Source organism: Oncorhynchus nerka, linkage group LG27, assembly GCF_034236695.1.
Source record: "Oncorhynchus nerka isolate Pitt River linkage group LG27, Oner_Uvic_2.0, whole genome shotgun sequence".
Taxonomy (NCBI): Eukaryota; Metazoa; Chordata; class Actinopteri; order Salmoniformes; family Salmonidae; genus Oncorhynchus; species Oncorhynchus nerka.
The window spans coordinates 60,486,819-60,507,410 of NC_088422.1; the positions used below are offsets into that span (position 1 = coordinate 60,486,819).

A 20,592-nucleotide genomic window follows, 5' to 3' on the forward strand; every position below is an offset into this window, starting at 1 on the left:
CATCTCTACCGTATACACTGACGCAATCAGTTAACCGCTTACATACTCCAACATTACAATCTGGGATATATACCCAAGCCCCCACCCTTCCACTCACTGGATCCTTTGAACTATCTGTATATATTCTTAAATACAAATAAAACTGATTCTCTCTATATCTCTCCTCACACCTTCTCACGTCCCCACCCCATTCTCTTCTGGCCTGTCACGTCCCCATAGGCCCTCTGCTCACCCCCTCCTCGCTACACACACACACGACAGCCCTTGCCAATGTTTCGCTTTTGATTAACACTAGTGGCGCTTTTGTTCCATGTTCAGGGTGAAAACATTGTATTGCTAACGTGAGGCATCAATTATATAAAGAACACATGACACGCATACATACATATACTGTACACTTCTCATAACTTGTATTCTTTTATTGGAATTCAAAACATCCAAAAATGTTAACTTTAGCCTGACAGACCTCTAGTGTAAATATAAGCCCTGCTGTCAAAATTAAAATAAAATCACAACTGAAATAAATGTAGTACTATCCTAATCAAATATAGTTGTAATGTTGCTGTACAATTCAGGTAAATATTTAATACACCAAGATGTTCTCCACTGCTCCAGTTAAATCTATATCAAGAGGAATATCAAGGACTGAAATACCTAAGGATCAATTGGGAATAAGATGCCACTCGAATCAAAAACAAGGTATTGCGGCTGCCATTCAGCGTCGGCCTATAAGTCGTACAATGAACAAACCATATTAAGTCGATTAGTAGTAAAAAAAAAAAAAAAACATGTCCTTGCATCAGAAATTACAATATGAGGTAATGCAATATTCTGCAGTGTCCTAACAAATACATTTTAGACTATGTTAATGGTCAGAGTTCTTTCTATAAGCAAAATGAAAGACATCTTATATAAATCAGTATCAAACACCTGGTTATGCGTAATGTAATATTCCAAACATATTATATTGCAAGAGGTCGATGTTGATACATTTCAATACCGCAGACACACAAAACAGAAGTTTAAGACAGTTAAATATTGTACAGATCATTGAAAATAAAATATCATAATTGTGACTAATGTAATTCATTCAAACAGTCTTGGGGGGGGGGGGGGGGGCAGGTTCCATGTCATTCCATTGAAGTTAAAAGTTGATCCTGTTTTACAAATCATATACATTGAGTCTACAAAACATTAGGAACACCTGCTCTTTCCACAGACTGACCAGTTGAAACCGGGTGAAAGCTGTGATCCCTTATTGATGTCACCTGTTAAATCCACTTAAATCAGTGTAGATGAATGGGAGTAGACAGGTTAAAGAACCATTTTTAATCCTTGAAACATGGATTGTTTATGTGCCATTCAGGTGAACGAGCAAAACAATAGATTTAAAGAGCCTTCGAACAGGGTATGGTAGTAAGTGCCAGGCGCACTGGTTTGAGTGTCGCTGCTGTTTTTGTTTTTTTACACAACAGTTTCCTGTGTGAATTAAGAATGGTCCACCACCCAAAGGACATCCAGCCTTTTTGACACAACTGTGGGAAGCATTGGAGTCAACATGGGCCGGCAACCCTGTGGAATGCTTTCAACACTTTGTAGAATACATACCCTGATTCATTGAGGCTGTTCTAAGGGATAAAGAGGGTGCGACTCAATATTAGGACAGTGTTCCTCATGTTTTGTAGACTGTATATTAATTGGATTCAATATTGACTGTGTCATGGATATGCATTAAAAAGTATAGTTTACTTCCAAACAATATAGAAAATGAGCTGACAAAATACATTCTTCCTCTCCTTGGAATAGTTGTCTGTGCATGGGAGCCAATTCAAATTTTTGTTAATCAGAAAATAAAAACTCCAAAATAATTTGTGCTTTTCAAACAAAAATGTAGGCCACTGCCCCCTTCTAAATGTTTGACAGAGCATTGCTAGAATTTTATTCACAACATGGCTATTGTACATTTTCTGTAACCAGGTGGTTCCATCCAACCTTTTTATGCTAGTAAAGTACATGTCAGTGTAAAAAATGTGACAGGTCTGATGGAAACTGTCAAATGTTTAGTAAACTTTGCAAATATCGACAAGGTGGGTTATTTTTTGTGTAGGTAAAATTAATTATGCGAGATATCGGTGGAATAACCATCATATCAAAGTTAATTTGGGAGTGACGCGATGACGTGTTGCCCTGCCACTACGAATCGTCGGAAAAGCAAGCAGTTTCTAGCCATTATGATGAACTTCACATGGTGGTGAAAGTGATAGGTGATGAGTTTGATGCTGCTTTCCAATAAATATCGAGGATCTTATTCTGGTGATATGATCGTCGATACTTGGCTGCTATTTGACAAATTAAAATCATCTTGCTCTTTTGTCCATAATGTCATCATCAGGTAGGCTATATGCGCACTCTAGCCAACAGCGCGCAGATACATTGGCTAGAGCGCACTTGCCAATACCAGTGGGCACACTCGCTATATAATGTAACATTTTTTGTGAGAAAACTATCAGTAAATTTGAAAATGTGATGGAAACCTTTAACTTGTAGGCTATTTTTATATTAGGTAAGTGGGAATTTAACTGCAAACAGTATTTTTACGTGTACTACGTCATCATGGACATACTTTTATCTGCAACATGTCAATTTGATGGGAAAATTTTAATGAAAATCTGTCCAATTGGATGGAAACATTGTTATTATACTAATTCATAACTAACAGGACATAAAAAACATGACATAAGGGCAAATTGGCATGGTAAACAGGCAGAATGGCAAGCTCCTTTACCTGATCTCAGCGTCGTAAAAAGGCAAAAGTTACAAAATAAAAACATTAGCTAGCAAAATTGCATATTCAAAAAAGATCTACATGTTTTCCTGCATTGTACTATAAAAAAACACTCTGAGCCTTCTGCCTGATACCTGGTTCACCAAAAAGATGGGCAATGACTTGCTACAAGTCAGAAGGGGTGCAGATGCAGAAGCCTGCCAATAAATGCCTCCCTCGTTTCTTGAGTAGGCCGCTGTGTGTGTGTGAAGTGTGCAAAGCCAGACAGAGGGACTGAAGGTTTTTGAACAGACTAGATGAATGGACAGATGGAGCCGCCCCCTAGGGCACTAGCATTTAGAAGGTGTATGCGAGGCAGGGCGAGAGCGGGGCTGAAAAGGACTTTGGTTGGTGTGGTTGTCTCGGAGGAGCTTCTTGCCCTCTTCCTCCTTCATGAAGAGCTCCACCATGAGGATCTTCTCCTTGTGGATCTGCAGACTGATGTCCTTGGGGATGTCTGGGATCAGCCAGTCAACAAAGTCGCTCATCAGCATCACCACATTCTAGAAGGGAAAACAGACTTTACGGAGCGAGGCATTTCTTTCACAATTCCTTCAATACAATTCCAAAACAGTCATTCAAAAGCATATGATAAAACACTTTCAGCAAAGAAAGATTGAACCCTCAAATGACTCTTGGGTTTGTTTTTGTGTAGGCATCTGACCTGAAAAACAATGACAAAGGCCAGCCGGCAAGCCAGTATAGCCCAGAACTCCTTGGAGAGGTCATAGGGGGTGTTGGACCATAGTGTCTCTCTGTAGTCTTTGTATCTGGAGAGAGGGTAGAATTGGCAAAATGATTTACTATAAAATGACAACGCATCCAACGACCCCCCCCCCCTTGGGACAATTAGTGGCAACAATTCAAAAACGGGAGAGGCTATCCGGACACGCCTGGTGCACAAATTGAGAGTCGAGTGGAGACGAACGGATAGCTAGCTGGCAACAACAGCAACATGGCTCTAGTTAAAACTTGTAAAATAAAGTGATTATTTCGATGGGCGAGGGAGAAATAACTTGTAGTATTGGTCACCCTCTGGATGTCACCGTGACATGGCAACAAGCTATCGCAATGACAAGTCGGTGTGAATGACAAGTGCAACGTTAGTATCGAGAGTGTTTCCCAGTTACCGATGTTGCTTCCCATTGGGCAGCAGTTGCTTCACCGGGCAGCTGTATCACATGTCGCTGGCGGTAGCTACGTTAACTACTTTGTTTAGCTCACATAATACAATTTAAAAGTACGCATTAAGGTGTCATGTCATAAACATGGAAAAACTAAATTTACGCATTTTTTAAATATGTTTTATAAATGGTGGGTTAGCGCCAAGACGGACGAATGTGCGGTGGCTAAAAAACAGCGCACTCTGTCAGTCATCTAGTGTACGCAATGAACAAACTATTTAAACGCAACATGCAACAATTTCAAAGATTTTACTGAGTTACAGTTCATAAGGAACATGAAATAAATTCATTAGGCCCTAATCTATGGATTCCACAACTGGGAATACAAATATGCATCTGTTGGTCAAATATACCTTAAAAAAAAGTAGGGGCATGGATCAGAAAACCAGACAGTATCTGGTGTGCCTCATGCAGCGCGACACATCTCCTTCGCATAGAGTTGATCAGGCTGTTGATTGTGGCCTGTGGAATGTTGTCCCACTTCTCTTCAATGGCTGTGTGAAGTTGCTGATATTGGCGGAAACTGGAACACACTGTCGTAAAAGTCGGTCCAGAACATCCCAAACGTGCTCAATGGGTGACACGTCTGGTGAGTATGTAGTCCATGGAAGAACTGGGACATTTTCAGCTTCCAGGAATTGTGTACAGATCCTTACGACATCGGGCTGTATATTATCATGCTGAAACATGAGGTGATGGCTGAATGGCACAACAAAGGGCCTCAGGATCTCATCACGGTATCTCTGTGCATTCAAAATCCCATCGATAAAAATGCAATTGTGTTCATTGTCCGTAGCTTATGCCTGCCCATACAATAACCCCACTGCCACCATGGGACACTCTGTTCACAACGTTGACATCAGCAAACCGCTCGCCAACACAACACCATACACACTTGTCTGCCATCTGGTACTGTTGAAACTGTGATTCATAATTTGCCCACTGAAGTCGGTTACGACGCCGAACTGCAGTCAAGTCAAAACCCTTGCGCGGACTCCAAGTATGCAAATAAATATTCCCTGAGACGGTTTCTGACAGTTTGTGCAGAAATTCTTCAGTGGTGTGAACCCACAGTTTCGTCACCTGTCCAGGTAGCTGGTCTCAGATAATCCTGCAGGTGAAGAAGCTGGATGTGGAGGTTCTGGGCTAGCGCGGTTACACATGGTGTGAGGTTGTGAGGCCAGTTGGACATACTGACAAATTATCTAAAACAACAGAGAAATTAACATTGAAATATCAGGCAACAGCTCTGGTGGACATTCCTGCAGTCAGCATTCCAATTGCACACTCCTTCAAAACTTGAGACATCTGCGGCATTGTGTTGTGACAAAACTGCAAATTTTTAGAGTGGCCTTTTATTGTCCCCAGCACAAGGTGCACTTGTGTAATGACCATGGTGTTTAATCAGCTTCTTCATATGCCAGACCTGTCAGGTGGATGGATTATCTTGGCAAAGGAGAAATGCTCACTAACAGGGATGTAAACACATTTTTGCAACATTTGAGCGAAATAAGCTTTTTGTGCTTTTGGAACATTTCTGGGATCTTATTTCAGCTCATAAAACATGGGACCAACAGTTTACATGTTGCATTTAGATTTTTGTTCGGTGTATATAAATCATTGGGCAGCGTTTCCTTCGCTCCCGCTTGCAGAGCACTGCTGGGGGAAGTAGCTCGATGGTGTAGCCAATCTCATCACGCCAGTGTGACAGCTAAAACACATTCATTGGAGTGATTTTCACCCACAATGTACAACTACGGCATTAACATCTATATTTTGGGAGAAAAAAACAACTATTACTCTGCTAAAAACAGAACGATTCTGAACACTCTCCCAAGTCCCTACTAAGGTAGACAAGTTTTAAATCCTCACTGAATCTTCTAGCCACAAGAATAAACTAGCTAGTTGGAGAAGGCTCATTAGGATGACTGATGGAACTGACTGAAACCAATCCATTTGTCCCCACTCAACTCTCCCTGCATGACATAAGTCATCAACATTGGGAAGCAGGCATGTCCATATATCCTCTCCCAATTCAACCTAGACTATACTGAAAGTAACAAAACATGTGCCCGTTATAGTGCCATTGTGTGGTCGATATGATTGCATATGTTGAGTCTTCAGAATGGTTGCAAAGGGACGATATATTACTGGAAACTTGTGAAGTTTACAACTAAACAACCAGAATTTTGGTTTCTTTCAAGGATTTTATGTAATCTATCACAAGACAGATTATTACAGGTGTCTGTAATTATCTTTGGCCCACTGTGTGGCCTTATCACATGTAAAATATATGAAATAATATAGAATGTCAAAGCTGTAAAACATCCTAAACCATCAACTTTGTGAATACCATTGGTATGTAGGTGGACACCGTATGTGGGCACCGCTTCAAATTAGTGGATTCGGCTATTTCAGTCACACCCATTGCTAACAGGTGTATAAAATCGAGCACATAGCCATCCAATCTCCATAGACAAACATTGGCAGTAGAATGGCCTTACTGAAGAGCTCAGTGACATTCAACGTGCCACCGTCATAAGATGCCACCTATCCAACAAGTCAGTTCGTCAAATGTATGCCCTGCTAGAGCGGCCCCGGTCAATTGTAAGTGGTGTTATTGTGAAGTGGAAACATCTAGGAGCAACAACGGCTCAGCCGCAAAGTGGTAGGCCACTCAAGCTCACAGAATGGGACCGCCGAAGTTCGTAATGCGTAAAAGTTGCTTGTCCTCAGTAGAAACACTCACCACTGAGTTCCAAACTGCCTCTGTAAGCAATGTCAGCAGAATAACTGTTCGTCAGAGCTTCATTAAAAGGGTTTCCATTTCCGACAAGCCTAAGATCACCATGCCAAGCATCAGCTGGAGTGGTGTAAAGCTCACCGTCATTGAACTCTGGAGCAGTGGAAACGCGTTCTCTGGAGTGATGAATCACGCTTCACCATCTGGCAGTCTGACAAACAAATCTGGGTTTGGCAGTCTGACAAACAAATCTGCGCAGATGCCAGGAGAACGCTACCTGTCAGAATGCATAGTGCCAACTGTATAATGGTCTCGGGCTGTTTTCCATGGGTCGGGATAGTTCCCTCAGTTCTAGTGAAGGGAAATCTTAACGCTACAGCATACAATGACATTCTTGACTATTCTGTGCTTCCAACTTTGTGGCAACAGTTTGGGGAATTCCCTTTCCTGTTTCAGCATGACAATGCTGACAAGCGAGGTCCATACAGAAATGGTTTGTCGAGATCGGCATGGATGAAATTGACTGGCTTGCACAGAGCCCTGACCTCAATGCCATCGAACACCTTTGGGATGAATTGCAACGCCAACTGTGAGCCAGGCCTAATCGCCCAACACCAGTGCCCGACCTCACTAATGCTCTTGTGGCTGAATGGAAGCAAGTGCCTCCAGCAACATCTAGGATGTTTCCAACATCTAGGCTGTTATAGCAGCAAAGGGGGGGGGACCAACTCCATATTAATGCCCATGATCTTGGAATTAAATGTTTGACATTTTGGTCTTGTAGTGTATTTGTTGTCAATGTATTGTTGTCAAACTGGTGGAAGTTGTGAAAAAAGTCAATAGTTGGAAGAGTTGCAGAGTTTATTGAAAATAATGCCATTGTTGATTAGATGCTTTTTTCATTAATTAGATTATATGGTTCAAGAGAAAAATAGCCTATCTAATATAAACTCATGGACACAACAAATAAAAGTTATTTAAGTATAAATGACAAAAGTTACCATAGATTCTGTGACTCAATTATGTAATCACGCAAACAAAGACCAACACATTTGTGAGGGACCTGTGTTTTCAGATGGGAAACTCCTGCAATCTAATTCAATTTGGTATCTATTGTGTAGGGTCAAGTCGAAGACTCCGGTTACTATGATAAATTACCATTAGCTTTGGTCAATAGCGGCCATGTTGTTTTAATTACTAGTCTGGAAAATATTGCACTGAGACCTTTCGTGCAGATGGATAATTCGGTACCAGAGTAGCGTTTGTGTTTTTCACAACATTCAAAATGGCGGAAAATCCATCATGGTGGATCTTATGGGTCGCTGAGGCAAACTTGTTCTTTGTGAGGAGAGGGACCTATGTAGTGAATTTCATGACATTATGTCAAACAGAGTGAGGAACGTGACCTTTCAAAGTTGTAATTTTCTATCGCTTCTTATAGAACCACCATCATCTGGCCAATCAGTGTAATTTTGTAAATGCCAGACCTCTATGGCAAGACATCATTCTCCCAAGTCAAAAATCGGGACAGTGGTGACGTACACACATACACACGGAGACAGATTCATAGTCCACTTCCTGATTTCATCGTGGGGGGGCAATAATATTTTAACTGTCTTACCTGCATATCTGCACTTCATACCCCAGGTGCATAGGCTGCAGAGGGGCAGTGCCAGGCTGGAAGTCACTGACGTTGAAGTAGGACAGAGTGTGGTTGACAAAGCCGTGCATGGAGCCATCAGGGCTGTACATGTACTGGTAGACTAGTCGAGGGATGAAGTCGGACGTGAAGGAAATCACAAACGCCTGGAGAGAGCAGACAGAGGAGAGGGGTGTGGTGTGATGACCAAAATGATTTTCAAATGTCCACTAATGCAAATGACAAAATGTCAGCATTGTATAATCTTGATGACAGATCTGGAAATAATGAACACTTTTAAGATGTTTTTTATTCATGTGAAGGTATGCACTTACATTTACAATGACTGCTACTTTGCTGAGCCCTCTCAGAAGATTATACCAGATGCCTGAGAGAACAAATAAGATATAGAGATATGCCCGAAACACCAATAACTGGGTAGACAATCAGGCTTCATAACATGTATCTATTTTAATTTAAAAAATGGTAGATGCAATGGTTGATTCATTGGTTAAAAAAAAAGTAGAATGGTCACCATAAATGTGCACCACCAGAAAAACATTAACACAAAATGGATATCCCACTGATATACTGAATGGATATAATAAGGGCTTTTAAGGATCATTAGATTTTACAGCATTATTGTAGGCTAAAAATGTGCTGCATTCAAACCAAATAGCCACAGTATTTGGTCAAAGTCAGAGACTGACTCAATTATGTAATCACACAAACAAGACCAAAACATTTATGAGGGACCTGTGTTTTCAGATGGGAAACTCCTGCAATCTAATTCATTTTGGTATCTATTGTGTAGGGTCAAGTCTAGGACTCTCCAATTAAGTAAAAATGTTCCTTTTATTAGAGCATCAATAGACCAGTGCTGTTAAAGTGTGGAGATGGAAACCTACTGTACCAATGTCTTTTGCTCTGGCTGCGATGGGCCGCCTGACCTCTGTGACAAATTTCTTAGCATCCAGACGGATCTCGATGATGTTGTTGAGCAGAGCAAAGAGTGGTGCCAAGGGAAAGGAGGCCACAAACAGGGTCACCATTCCAAACTGGATGACTGCAAGTTAAAAAAAAGAAAAGAAAAAAAAGATATTCAAATGGACATTATAACCACAAGGAAATCAACACAAAGCATGCTGGGTAGATTAGATAACTGGAGCACGAGTATAGAGGGAAGTGGAAAGAGGAGCACAAGCCTATAATAGTCTGCTCTTAATTCCAGACTACACTAGATATGCGTTTACATTTAAAATACACAGTATTAAACTACAAGGAGAACATATGAGAGATGAACATGAATGAGATGGTGGAGTGAGGACACGCCATGTTTCTGCACTCGCTTTCCGGGTGGCCAGTCAGAAACTTTACTGAAATGTACTGGGTAAAACTTCCAGAGATCCAAGCAACAAAATATATACAGAAATTGCCCACTTCACATTCTGAATGGGTACAAACACTCTGGTCTTTTGTGCCTGTGTGCAGGTTTCATGTCTGATGCATCCATATATTAAACCTAGCTGGTTTTCAGTCGAGTACCCTTGGAAAAAGCCACTTAAAAACAGGCATGCCTACCAACCTAAAGATGGACTGAATCTTTGAGTCATTGTATATAGGACTGCTATGCTACAACAATATGACTGTGCTTCTATAGCTGCTACCCAGAGATGAACTATTTCTAGTTGATAAAGTTGTACAGTATAACTAATAACTAGACATATTGATCTAACCCTGGATTCATTACCATAATCCTTCTTTATGGCTTCTATGTATCAGGGTATGGAACTGCATTATAAACACTTTAGTTCAAAATACTGTGAATGAATTCCATAGAGTAATTATTTATGGTTTATCCACTGCACGGATAGTGAGCAGTAAGATCTCTTATGGTGTGGGAAAAAGAAGGGAAAGTGGGATACCCCATTCAGTTGTACAACGGAATGCATTCAACTGAAATGTGTCTTCCGCATTTAACCCTCTGAATCTGAGAGGTGCGGGGGGGCTGCCTTAAAATCGACATCCACGTCATCGGCGCCTGGGGAACAGTGGGTTAATAACTGGGGCAGAACAACAAATGTTTCCCTTGTCAGCTCGGGGATTCGATCCAGCAACCTTTCGGTTACTGGCCCAACGCTCCTGGTATACAGTAAGTACTATAGTAGTATCAGTATGTTATGGCACAGATGTACGGACGTTAGAGGTCCCCCCCCCCATCTTACACAATGTGTCTTTTTAATGAACATGCTTTTGAGATTGTCCAGTTATTCAGTCGGATGCTGCAATTATGAAAGAAGCCACTGATAAAGACATCTAAGGACTAAAGTAAAATCAGGTCAACTAAATCCACTTGCGTTGATTACGTGGGCATCATAGACAAAACAGTTCTCTGCTTCTCCAATAAAGATGATCTCAAGCAGAGAATATGCATTTTTAGAAAGGGTTCCACATCGGAGGTTTTACAACTAATCAGGCTCTAATACCGTGAGCGGCATGAAGCAACATTTCTCATCATTAAATCAAATGTCAAGCTATGCCGTCGATAAAGTGATTACTGGAATTAGCAAGCAAGAAAATGTTATCCTCGGTAACACCGCTCTTTACGCCGTAATCAGTGACATTTATAGAAGTTGCCAATTTCATACAAACATGGTTGTGTCGTCCCTGCATAAACACACACAAAGACCTGACCTCAATAGCAAGAGCTTAAAAGCTTAAAATAATTGGTCAACTAATGTACATTAGTTGACCAATTATGTATGTAGTGCACAGTACATTAGAAGTAATTCATCGGCAGTAATTGGTTGACCTTAGAAGGGAAAATCCAATCAGACATGCTTATCACACCCCCTAGAATTAAATACTATATCTATGATCTCTATGTTCCTTTGCTCCAAATCTCTACTCACGGCACACTGCAGTAGTTCATTTCCCTTCTGTCTCGTGTGATAACGAGCATTTGGTATAGGGTGGGCTGAGGGCGGCTGATCCTCAGTAAGCTGTCAGGAGCTTTACTGGACAGACTGACATATGACTCACTCATCTCCATGTACTCTGGGCTGAGGCCCACAAAGGGACCCAGGAAGTGGTCCTTCTCATGACGCTCGAGGGTCATGTTATAGTCCTCCTGCTGCTGAGAGTCCATGTCAGACTTCCGACGCCTGATCAGCTTCTTTATTTTACTGTTTTGAGCAGAGAAAAGAAATGGTAGTAATATGAGTCTAGCCCTGAGCATCTTTCTTTTAGTGCTTGGGTGTGTGTGTGTGTGTGTGTGTGTGTGCCTGCATGTGTGAGAGAGTGGGTGTGTGATTATGTCCTAGTTTCATCCAGACAGAATGGCGCCTGCTCTCTACTGTACTTACGGGATGCCGATTTCAAACAGGTTGTTCTGGATGAGTTGTTTGCCAAGCATGGTGATGCAGAGCTGAATACACAGCTCCATCAGGCAACCTGCGTGGGCACACTGGTGTGCAGACGAGACAGCAGTCAACCCCGTCAGACACACAGATAAGAGGTAATCTCAATCTAACAGGTTTGAAGGTCGGCTAGCTTTGATTTGATCTACAAAGCAACCTGTCTTTAGGATAGGGCTCAAGGGCACCCGGCCTGGAACCTACACAACTGCCCTGGGATACCTACAGCGGATCTTGCCCCTGTTACTTCGTAAATAAGGGAGGGTTATAACCATTACAGCATATGGTAATATTTCCATGAATTATCCAGCATTGAATCATTAGAACTTATTTTGGTCAACATTTAAAAAGGCATTCTGGTCAATGTTTAAAGATAAACAAAGATGAACACAGTTGATTACCTCCTCCATCCTGTATGACCCGATAACATACACATAGTCCCCAGGACGCCCAACCATTCTGTGGACATACAGGTTGAAAAAGGTTCATGTTCATTGGCCACCATCCTTAAGAGGCGTAAATAACACTACAAAACAAGTGATTAAACACAAAATCAGGTTTCATGGTGAAAGTGTATCTATGGTCGAATATCTGTTAAGATGTTTGAGTTGTGGAGAAGCTTATTAGTCAAATAGAGTAGAGGAGAGTTCAACCTGCCCCTGAAGAAGGCGAGGTAGACGATGGGGGAGAATGCATTGGCAAACTTCAGAACAAAGGTCTTGATTATCAGCCTCTCTTCAAAACTCTTGTCAGTCTTGGGCACCTCTGAGAATAAAAACACAATGAGTTTATATCACTTGACTGATGAAGAACTGAAGAGGTTTCAGTGGTCAAGGGGGTTATCATCCAGAGCTGTAGCTTTTGTTGCAAACACCAAAAAGTAGTTAAAAATGTAGTTTTAAAAAATTTGGTAAATACAGTCAACACAGGTAGCACTCCCAGATAGACTGTAGGGTCTAATACAGGGAGAGCTTTGCTAATATGGTACAGTTGTGTGATCACAGCATCCTTTTCATATTTGAGCGACTAACCAAGAACAGTGAGCCAGCGAGCTACGGCACCATAGACCTCATCCATGATGATGATAATAACCAGGTTGATGACAGCAGCGGTGCCCTTGACAGTTGCCCGGATGTTGGAGCGAGCCGTGGGATTGGAGCTCATGTGTAAGGCAGCCCTGATGGAGATTCTGTACAGGATGACCCCGAACACTACAGCAAAGGTCACACCAATCTGCAGAGGAAACGAGAGAAGAAAAACAGCTCATGAAGTCAAAGGTTAAGGCCAGGCACCACACCCTAATAAAAAAGGTATATATATATATTTTTTTATCTTGATCATATCACAAATCAACTTTTACCAGTTGAATGTAAACACAAATTAAATACTTTTTGTATTAAAATGCTTCGGAAATATTATGTTAAAATATGCTAATTAGGTTATATCTAATTAAACATGCACATATTAGCATACCATGCAAATGAACTTTTCTGGACACTGGATGAAGTCAACCTAAATATTTTTGTTTCCTTTTGTCAGGACACTCCAGGACCGGACTTGTCCACAGCTGCTTTCAAAATACTTTGTATCCCTCATTTACTCAAGCGTTTCCATTATTTTGGCAGTTACCTGTAGGCCTAATTGTGTGTGTGTGTGTCCAGAAGATCTGCATTGCTTTCAACTGCTAGACTAATGATCAAGAGCACTCACTTCAACTTAGCTAAAGTTTCCCGGCCTAATTGTGTCATCCAAATATACAAATGAAGATTCAGTGAAAACAAAAAACAGACATTGATTGATCAAGACGAGTTCCTGTGCTTGTCTCAAATGGTGCTGAAATGACCATCTAGTTGACCACACACACGGCAATTGCTTTCCGTTTTATTATAACGCTTGGATGACTTTGGGAAAATTCACGTAACCCCCGGCTCTACGAACTAAGCGACGCATTCAGTTGACTTTAAAACAACAACCAAAATGTAACACCATCGCAGCAACGCAAAAGCCCTGGGGCTAAACCCAATCATCATTCAAGGCTAAATCTCTGAAAGCCCGATCCTAGTGACGTCCCTGGATCTAATACCACAGACTAACATGCTGTGTGGGCCCTGGGCACATCAACTTACCATAAAAAGCATTATGAAAAGTCCCATCATATATGCTGGTGCACGGTCTGTACATGTCAGTTTCACTTTTTTATCCTGAAACAGAGTAATTAACACACAACCGGGTGAGAAATAGGAGCAAACCTAAACAACTACCTGACAGCAATGTGTCCTCGGCCGTGATTGCTTATGCTGACAGCCATTTCCAAACGAGTCAGAGCGACTCTCGCCCCGAGCGGACTGATGCCGCTCCAGCCAAGCACACATAATCTGAGCTCCTGGACACGAAACTGTGCAGTCAAACCGCATCTCAACGTGTAAAAAAAAAATACAAAAAAATACAAAAATAAATAAAAAGAGGGTCAGCGACTTCAGACCGTGGTTCCAGATGAGCAAGGGAATGTAATGACCCCTTCGTGGTCCAATGAGAAAGGAGCTGATATGCACGAGCTGCAGTTCAGAGGAAGCCAGACATAGACAACCACCCTGGCATGTGTTGACATCCAACATGTGCTAACTATTGTTGTGCAGCAATAAACAGACACAGTGAAGGTTGTTCAGCTTACTATAGACTGCAGAGCATCTAAGACTAATAAAATAGCTGATAGGAGTACCTGAGGGTGGTGTTATGGGTTGTGGACAACTCCAGGATACATTATATTTTAGAGCCTAGGAGAAGATGAGACGTGCATGTGGAGACAGTGGCAGTGGAATTGAGGTAATATATATAGGAGTCTAACTTTAGATTGGCATTCTTCGGTGACATTGAATACAATTCTGGACTGTGACTACGTCGATAACTTCACAACGGTGGAGTTCACGAGAGAACAAAAAGTGGGAGGCGAAAAACGCCATGTGTTACGTAACGGTGCCTTTACTCATAGCGCATATGTGTTCGCGAATGGGAAATGTCACCCAGAGACAAGAGAGAGGGGAGAAGCAGTCTGTGGTGCTTCCATTAGGATGGTCCCAGTCCCCATCTCTGACACTATAAGTCAAGAGCACCAGTGCAACAGACACTTGATGCAGCAAAATAATAGAGAGAGAAACACTGAAAACCATAAATAATCTTCAACAATTAATTTATTCTATGCATGGATGCATACATAGAATGAAATAAATGATGTAATAATATTTATGGTGTGTTGTTTGACAGCCCACCAAGAGGCACATGAGTGATAGGAAAAAGGCCTACCTTGGGAGACATATCCTGTTTCTTCAGGGTCTTCTGCATGACTTGGATCTCATACTCAGCCCTATGGTGGTCCTAGAGGGGACAGATGCACATTAATATACACGCTCGTCCAGCGGTATCACCTTAGCGGTATCAACACATTTTTACTCAAAACGGAGGAACTAACAGGTCAAATGGCGTTTTTACCAGTTGTCAAGAACATAGCAACACCCACACAAAAAAACTTGGTCATCTGCTAAGTGTTTCAGCTCAGTGCGGTTCGGGTACACCACCAACATTTCTAGCATACAGGAGGAAATTTGTGACAGGACAATGTTAGGAGTACCGTGTCTGTTAGAGGGGATGCAGGTTTTACAAAATGGGTTTGGCATTCATGCATTTGGAAATGTTTACTTCACCCTCATTTTGATAAGGACACCTACTAGAATACCTTTACGGGTTATATTCATTATCTTGCCAGTCTACTTAACAACCTTACCCCCATCTACCGGTAAACATAAACGGTCATTGCAGTCATTTGATATTAAACAGAAACAAGCCCATAACTGTGCGAGCAGACAGAAACGGAGAAGGCTAAGCAAGTGTCTTTTAACCATCTCTGACATGCAAAGAGCCGAGGGAGAACCGGGGCAGGCAGTCATGAAGCACAGTTTACCAGACACCCTGGTGGTAAGGCAGGTATGAGGGAAACAACTGTCAACTCTGCTAACATCAGTAGGTGATGCCTAGTGACTAAACTTCTTTTTTTAAAGGACAGGGGATATTAAGAAGCACCTTAGTGAGAGAGCGAGACAAAAAGTGAGAGAACAGATATTCCTTCCATATCTAGACAAAAAGACACTTTCTTTACACTGCCTCTTCTTTATATTTAAAAAGGGGTGGGTCTAAAACGTGGTACATTACATTCCGTCTCAAGACCTAGTCATTGTTGCGGTATTGTCTTGATCTTATCTCATATTTCTTGTGTTTTTATTTGTTATTTCATATCACTACACTGTTGGGAATGAGCTCACAACTAAGCATGCCACTGTATGGTTTTACATCCGCTGTATCCTGTGGATGTGGTGAATAAACTTTGAAACTTGAAATGATGGCCAGATTGCCACTAGGCTACTCCCACCCCTCAAAGTGGCAAATAAGGGACTGTTTGAAAGGGGGTCATATAAACAATGCCTTACTTTTTATTATTTTTTTTACAAGTAACATACCATGAATTCTGTCTGACATAGATAAGAATGTCAGAGTGAGGGAGAGTGATATAAACCTTGTCGGGGGAAGTTGGTTAGTATTGAGTAACAGCAGCTGTAGAGAAAGCTGCGAGAAAATTAAGTTAATAAATAAAATCAATCAATTTCAAACCTTGTGTGCCTGCGTCAGGAACCACCATAATATAAAACATAAAAAACATGATTAAGAAAAAACATGATTAAATAATATCTCATTGTATTAGACGTTCATGTCCAAATTGGCCAAACAGGTCCAAAACAAAGGCATAGGCTCACCTCTTCCTCTTCAAAGCCAGTCAAATCCCAGATGTAATTGAGTCTCATTTGCCTTCTCTTCCAGTGCTCCATGAACATGGTAGCTGGGAAACAAAACACAACCCATCCTTAAAAATCAGTCCCTCCAGGATTTTGCGATCAAAATTAGTTTTTGCAAAATCAACAATAGCCAGCATATTATGCATAGCCTCGAAAACCAGACACTAGGCAACAGTGACCAGGGTCTGGCTTCAACGATGGACTCTTTTGGCATAGAGGAACTACATCTCTGCCTACATCACTACTCTATCCAGGGTGGGTCCTATTCAGACAGAAAACTCAACCAACATATCACGAGGCAGACATGCCAGGACGTCGCGATTCAAACCAAAAGTTTGAAGGCAAAACCTTTGCAGTGGTTTTAGAAAGGTAATTGATGTTAAACTAGCCACTTGTGAAATGCAATCATTAAAAATAACCTCTGATCTCCATCTTGCTAGCTACTATTTTGTATTTTATTAAAGTGTACTGACTGACGTCGGCAATGTTGAAGTTCCTCTATGCCGGGGTATTCAACCTTTTCTTGCCCAGGGATCCCCTCCCAGGCAAACCGGAGGCCCAGGGACCCCCTCCCAGGCAAACCGGAGGCCCAGGGACCCCCTCCCAGGCAAACCGGAGGCCCAGGGATCCCCTCCCAGGTAAACCGGAGGCCCAGGGATCCCCTCCCAGGCAAACCGGAGGCCCAGGGACCCCCTTCCAGGCAAACCGGAGGCCCAGGGACCCCCTCCCAGGCAAACCGGAGGCCCAGGGACCCCCTCCCAGGCAAACCGGAGGCCCAGGGATCCCCTCCCAGGCAAACCGGAGGCCCGGGGACCCCCATCATATGTTAGCAAAAAATAATAATATAGCAAGGAGAAAAAAATATCAATATATTAAAATGTATAGATTTGGTAGATAGTTAGTTATTCATTATTTTGATCTCCCAACATAATTGGAAGAGACTAACATAGCCCATGAGCTAGAAAGGTAACTCAGAACTCCTAAGAGCAGCTGTTTAGACAAAGGTTAGCCATGTGTTGGCAACAATGTATATCCAAGTCAAGAAAGCTTACCAGCAGCCACACTGTAGTCTATTCGCAGATGATTTTTTAAAGTCTGTCAGATACTCCAGTTAGTGTAATTGGCTCCAATGAGTGTTATTTGCTCAACATTAGGAGTTGAGAAATAAAGTTGACACCATTAGATATAAGATATTGTCCTATTTTCAACTATAGGTATGTAATTCAAAATTCCTTTATTCTGTTGGTGCTAGCAATACATTTGGGAAAAACGCGGATCCCTGCAGTACCCCCCACGGACCCCTGGTTGAATGCCCCTGCTCTGCCAAAAGAGTCCAACATTGAAATCAGACCCTAGATCTAGTTACTGCCTAAGGTTTGGTTTTCAAAACTATTATGCAAGGGCTTGCCAATTTGACCAATTACTGCACTATTACCACTTAAAACAGTCAACTCATTGCAGTAATGTATCATTAAAACTGACCGATCACCGCATAACAAAGGGGACTCACAATTTCAACCAATCACGGCACATTTACCGCATAATATGGCTCAATCAAGCAACGCAGCAAACTTTTTCCCTCAGCGTATGTGACAAATTGGACAAAATCCATCGCATTTTGCAATGAACAGTATCAGAATTGCCACAATATTTTTTATAGTCACCCCTGCTTAATGAGTACAGTACGAAAAAGAACCAGGGACCAGGGTTTATACTTTATAAATATAGTCAAAAAGATCAACATCTCTGAAACTCAAACAGGTCACGATCTTATCTCCTCCAAATATAGGAACCTATAATCCAAACCATTATCACCATTTGAACTCAAAAGACTGTCTTCTAATGGCAACTGACACTGGTCTCCCGTGGCTCCTGTACTTCCTGGTCTCATAGACTAGACGTAACATAGTAAATGGAAATCCGGGACACAAATTAGTATGTTATGTTTGGTATGGTTACATAAGACAGATAAGACAGGTTATTTAAGTCATAAACGAAAGTAGGGTGACTCTGAGACCAGGTTGCTCTGCAGGACTCTGCCTGGTCCTGTGGTCTGTAGCAGATGGCATTGTTTTATTGGTAGTAGATGGGGAGAGAACACGGGAGGGACGGCTCACCCCAGAGGGCCATGAAGATGGAGAAGAAGACGGTGGCCGGGTTGTCAAAAAGATGGCTGGCCCTGGCCGTGCCGCATGCAGTCTTCAGCTTCCAGTAGCTGCAAGCGCGGTCACACAGTGGGCACATGGTGATGTTGTTTCTCGCATCACAAATCTCCATGCTGCGCGTGGGAGAAAAACGTTAGTGGAAAGCCTCAGTAAAAAGAGATTTAACCAGAATGGTCAGCATAAACTAAATTACCAGTTTGAGAGGCTATAGAGTCCAAAAGCAACCAGGAATGAAAGAATGTTTAAAAAAAAAAAGACTAAACCTTGCATGCGCCAGTTCCTGCAAAAGGTTGGTATTTATCAAATGTTGAACTTGACGGGAAAGTGTGGGTATCTCCACGCAAATCTCGTACGCACAACTTCTAGTGGTTGATCAACTGTATTGCAAGCAAACACTGTCATTTTGGGAAATGGAGGTGGTTGATGAACAGTAATTCTAATAAGGCTAATAAAAACATAGGTCTAGTGATAAAACGGATGCATTTGCCATTGGTAAGAAGATGGCATAGCAGCATTTATTTACTGATACACAACAAATATTAGGCTACCATTCCATCGCTCATTTAATAGCCAACCATGCTCGAAAGTAAATACACCGGTAGCCTATGACAGTATGGGTAGGCTACAGTATTGCTGTGCAATAGGAGCGCAACACAATGGCCTGTTTAAATCTCAGAGCCGATACCAAGGTAGGAGACAGAAACACAATCATGTACTGATGAACAAAACATTGAACGGCAATTCGTATTTTGATTAGAAGTGTTGGCTGTAGGCAGCATTTACTTTTAAACTGTTCAATAGACAATCAATCTTGTAGATTGTGCGGCCAGTGTTTGGCAGTGTTTAGCGCAGTGTTTGGCGGGGTTGTAACGCTCTGTTAACGAGCGCAGAACTTTTATAAACTGGGTCTGAATTATCAATGAAAACGTGTATATGTCGCATGCAACAGTTTGTTGAGCACGCAAATCCTAGAATGTCCACAGACGCCAGAATCTAGTGAGAAATGTATGCATGGTTGACATTCGAGGCCGCTGGAGAGCTACCGTACTGCAGGTTTAGCCCTAATCTAGCGCACCGGATTCTAATAGTTTGCTGGTTGATTAAGCTGAATCAGGTTTGTTACAACTGGGGTTGGAGCAAAAACCTACAGGAGGATACGTGATCAGAAAGTGGGTCTGCCGCCCAATCGTTCTGCTCTAGGTAGACTGTGTGGTGGCAAGGTCCACAGGAGCATTGGTTTATGGCCAAGGTGACATACTGTCCTAACTGGCAGAGTCTCTTCACTCAGACCAACAGACTGTTAGAAGGCGCTACACAGGTAGGGTCGCTTATAGATACATACAGGGGAGAGAAAAAACCCACCAAGAACGCACAGACTCAAAATGAAAAGCAAATAGCAAATCACAGCATGTCTGTACAGTACTGTGTTCAGCAGCTCTTGGGTTATTGATAAACCATCACATGTGCTTCCATGCCGTTAGAAATCGAACCATGCAAGTGTAGTTGTGGATTTAACTGTAGTTGTAAGATGTCATTGTACCTGGGAATGTCATTGTCCACAGTGGCACAACCGTACAGGAACACTATGACCCCCACTATGGCAGCAGGGATCAGCATCTGGGTGTAAACCCCAAGCCAGGCAAAGTACAGGCCAATCTTCTCCCCAAAGTACTTCCTGCATGAGAGGAAGGAAAGCAGCACTGAGTACATACATCAGGAATCAGTTCAGATATGGTGATTAACTCAAGACAAGCCAATGATATAATGCTTTGTCTTTTTG

General features: G+C 42.0%; 1 protein-coding gene across 2 annotated transcripts in view; it reads right to left on the reverse strand.

The window, feature by feature from the left end:
* Positions 1-388: 388 nt before the first annotated feature.
* LOC115112091 (anoctamin-1-like) overlaps positions 389-20,592 on the reverse strand; it is a 45,313-nt gene continuing 25,109 nt past the window's right edge. Inside the window, exons 11-25 of one of the 2 annotated variants that reach the window (XM_065011851.1) lie at positions 20,353-20,487; positions 18,765-18,925; positions 16,609-16,691; positions 15,107-15,178; positions 13,933-14,007; positions 12,838-13,039; positions 12,460-12,571; positions 12,208-12,265; positions 11,756-11,856; positions 11,433-11,575; positions 9,304-9,456; positions 8,726-8,778; positions 8,373-8,557; positions 3,489-3,594; positions 389-3,327 (exon numbers count right to left, since the gene is read on the reverse strand). In XM_065011851.1, the coding sequence (XP_064867923.1) occupies positions 3,115-3,327; positions 3,489-3,594; positions 8,373-8,557; positions 8,726-8,778; positions 9,304-9,456; positions 11,433-11,575; positions 11,756-11,856; positions 12,208-12,265; positions 12,460-12,571; positions 12,838-13,039; positions 13,933-14,007; positions 15,107-15,178; positions 16,609-16,691; positions 18,765-18,925; positions 20,353-20,487 (1,852 nt within the window). In that variant the 3' untranslated portion in view covers positions 389-3,114. Of the gene's footprint in view, positions 3,328-3,488; positions 3,595-8,372; positions 8,558-8,725; positions 8,779-9,298; positions 9,457-11,432; positions 11,576-11,755; positions 11,857-12,207; positions 12,266-12,459; positions 12,572-12,837; positions 13,040-13,932; positions 14,008-15,106; positions 15,179-16,608; positions 16,692-18,764; positions 18,926-20,352; positions 20,488-20,592 lie in introns of those variants that run through there. The other variant, XM_065011852.1, reaches the window with a different exon arrangement.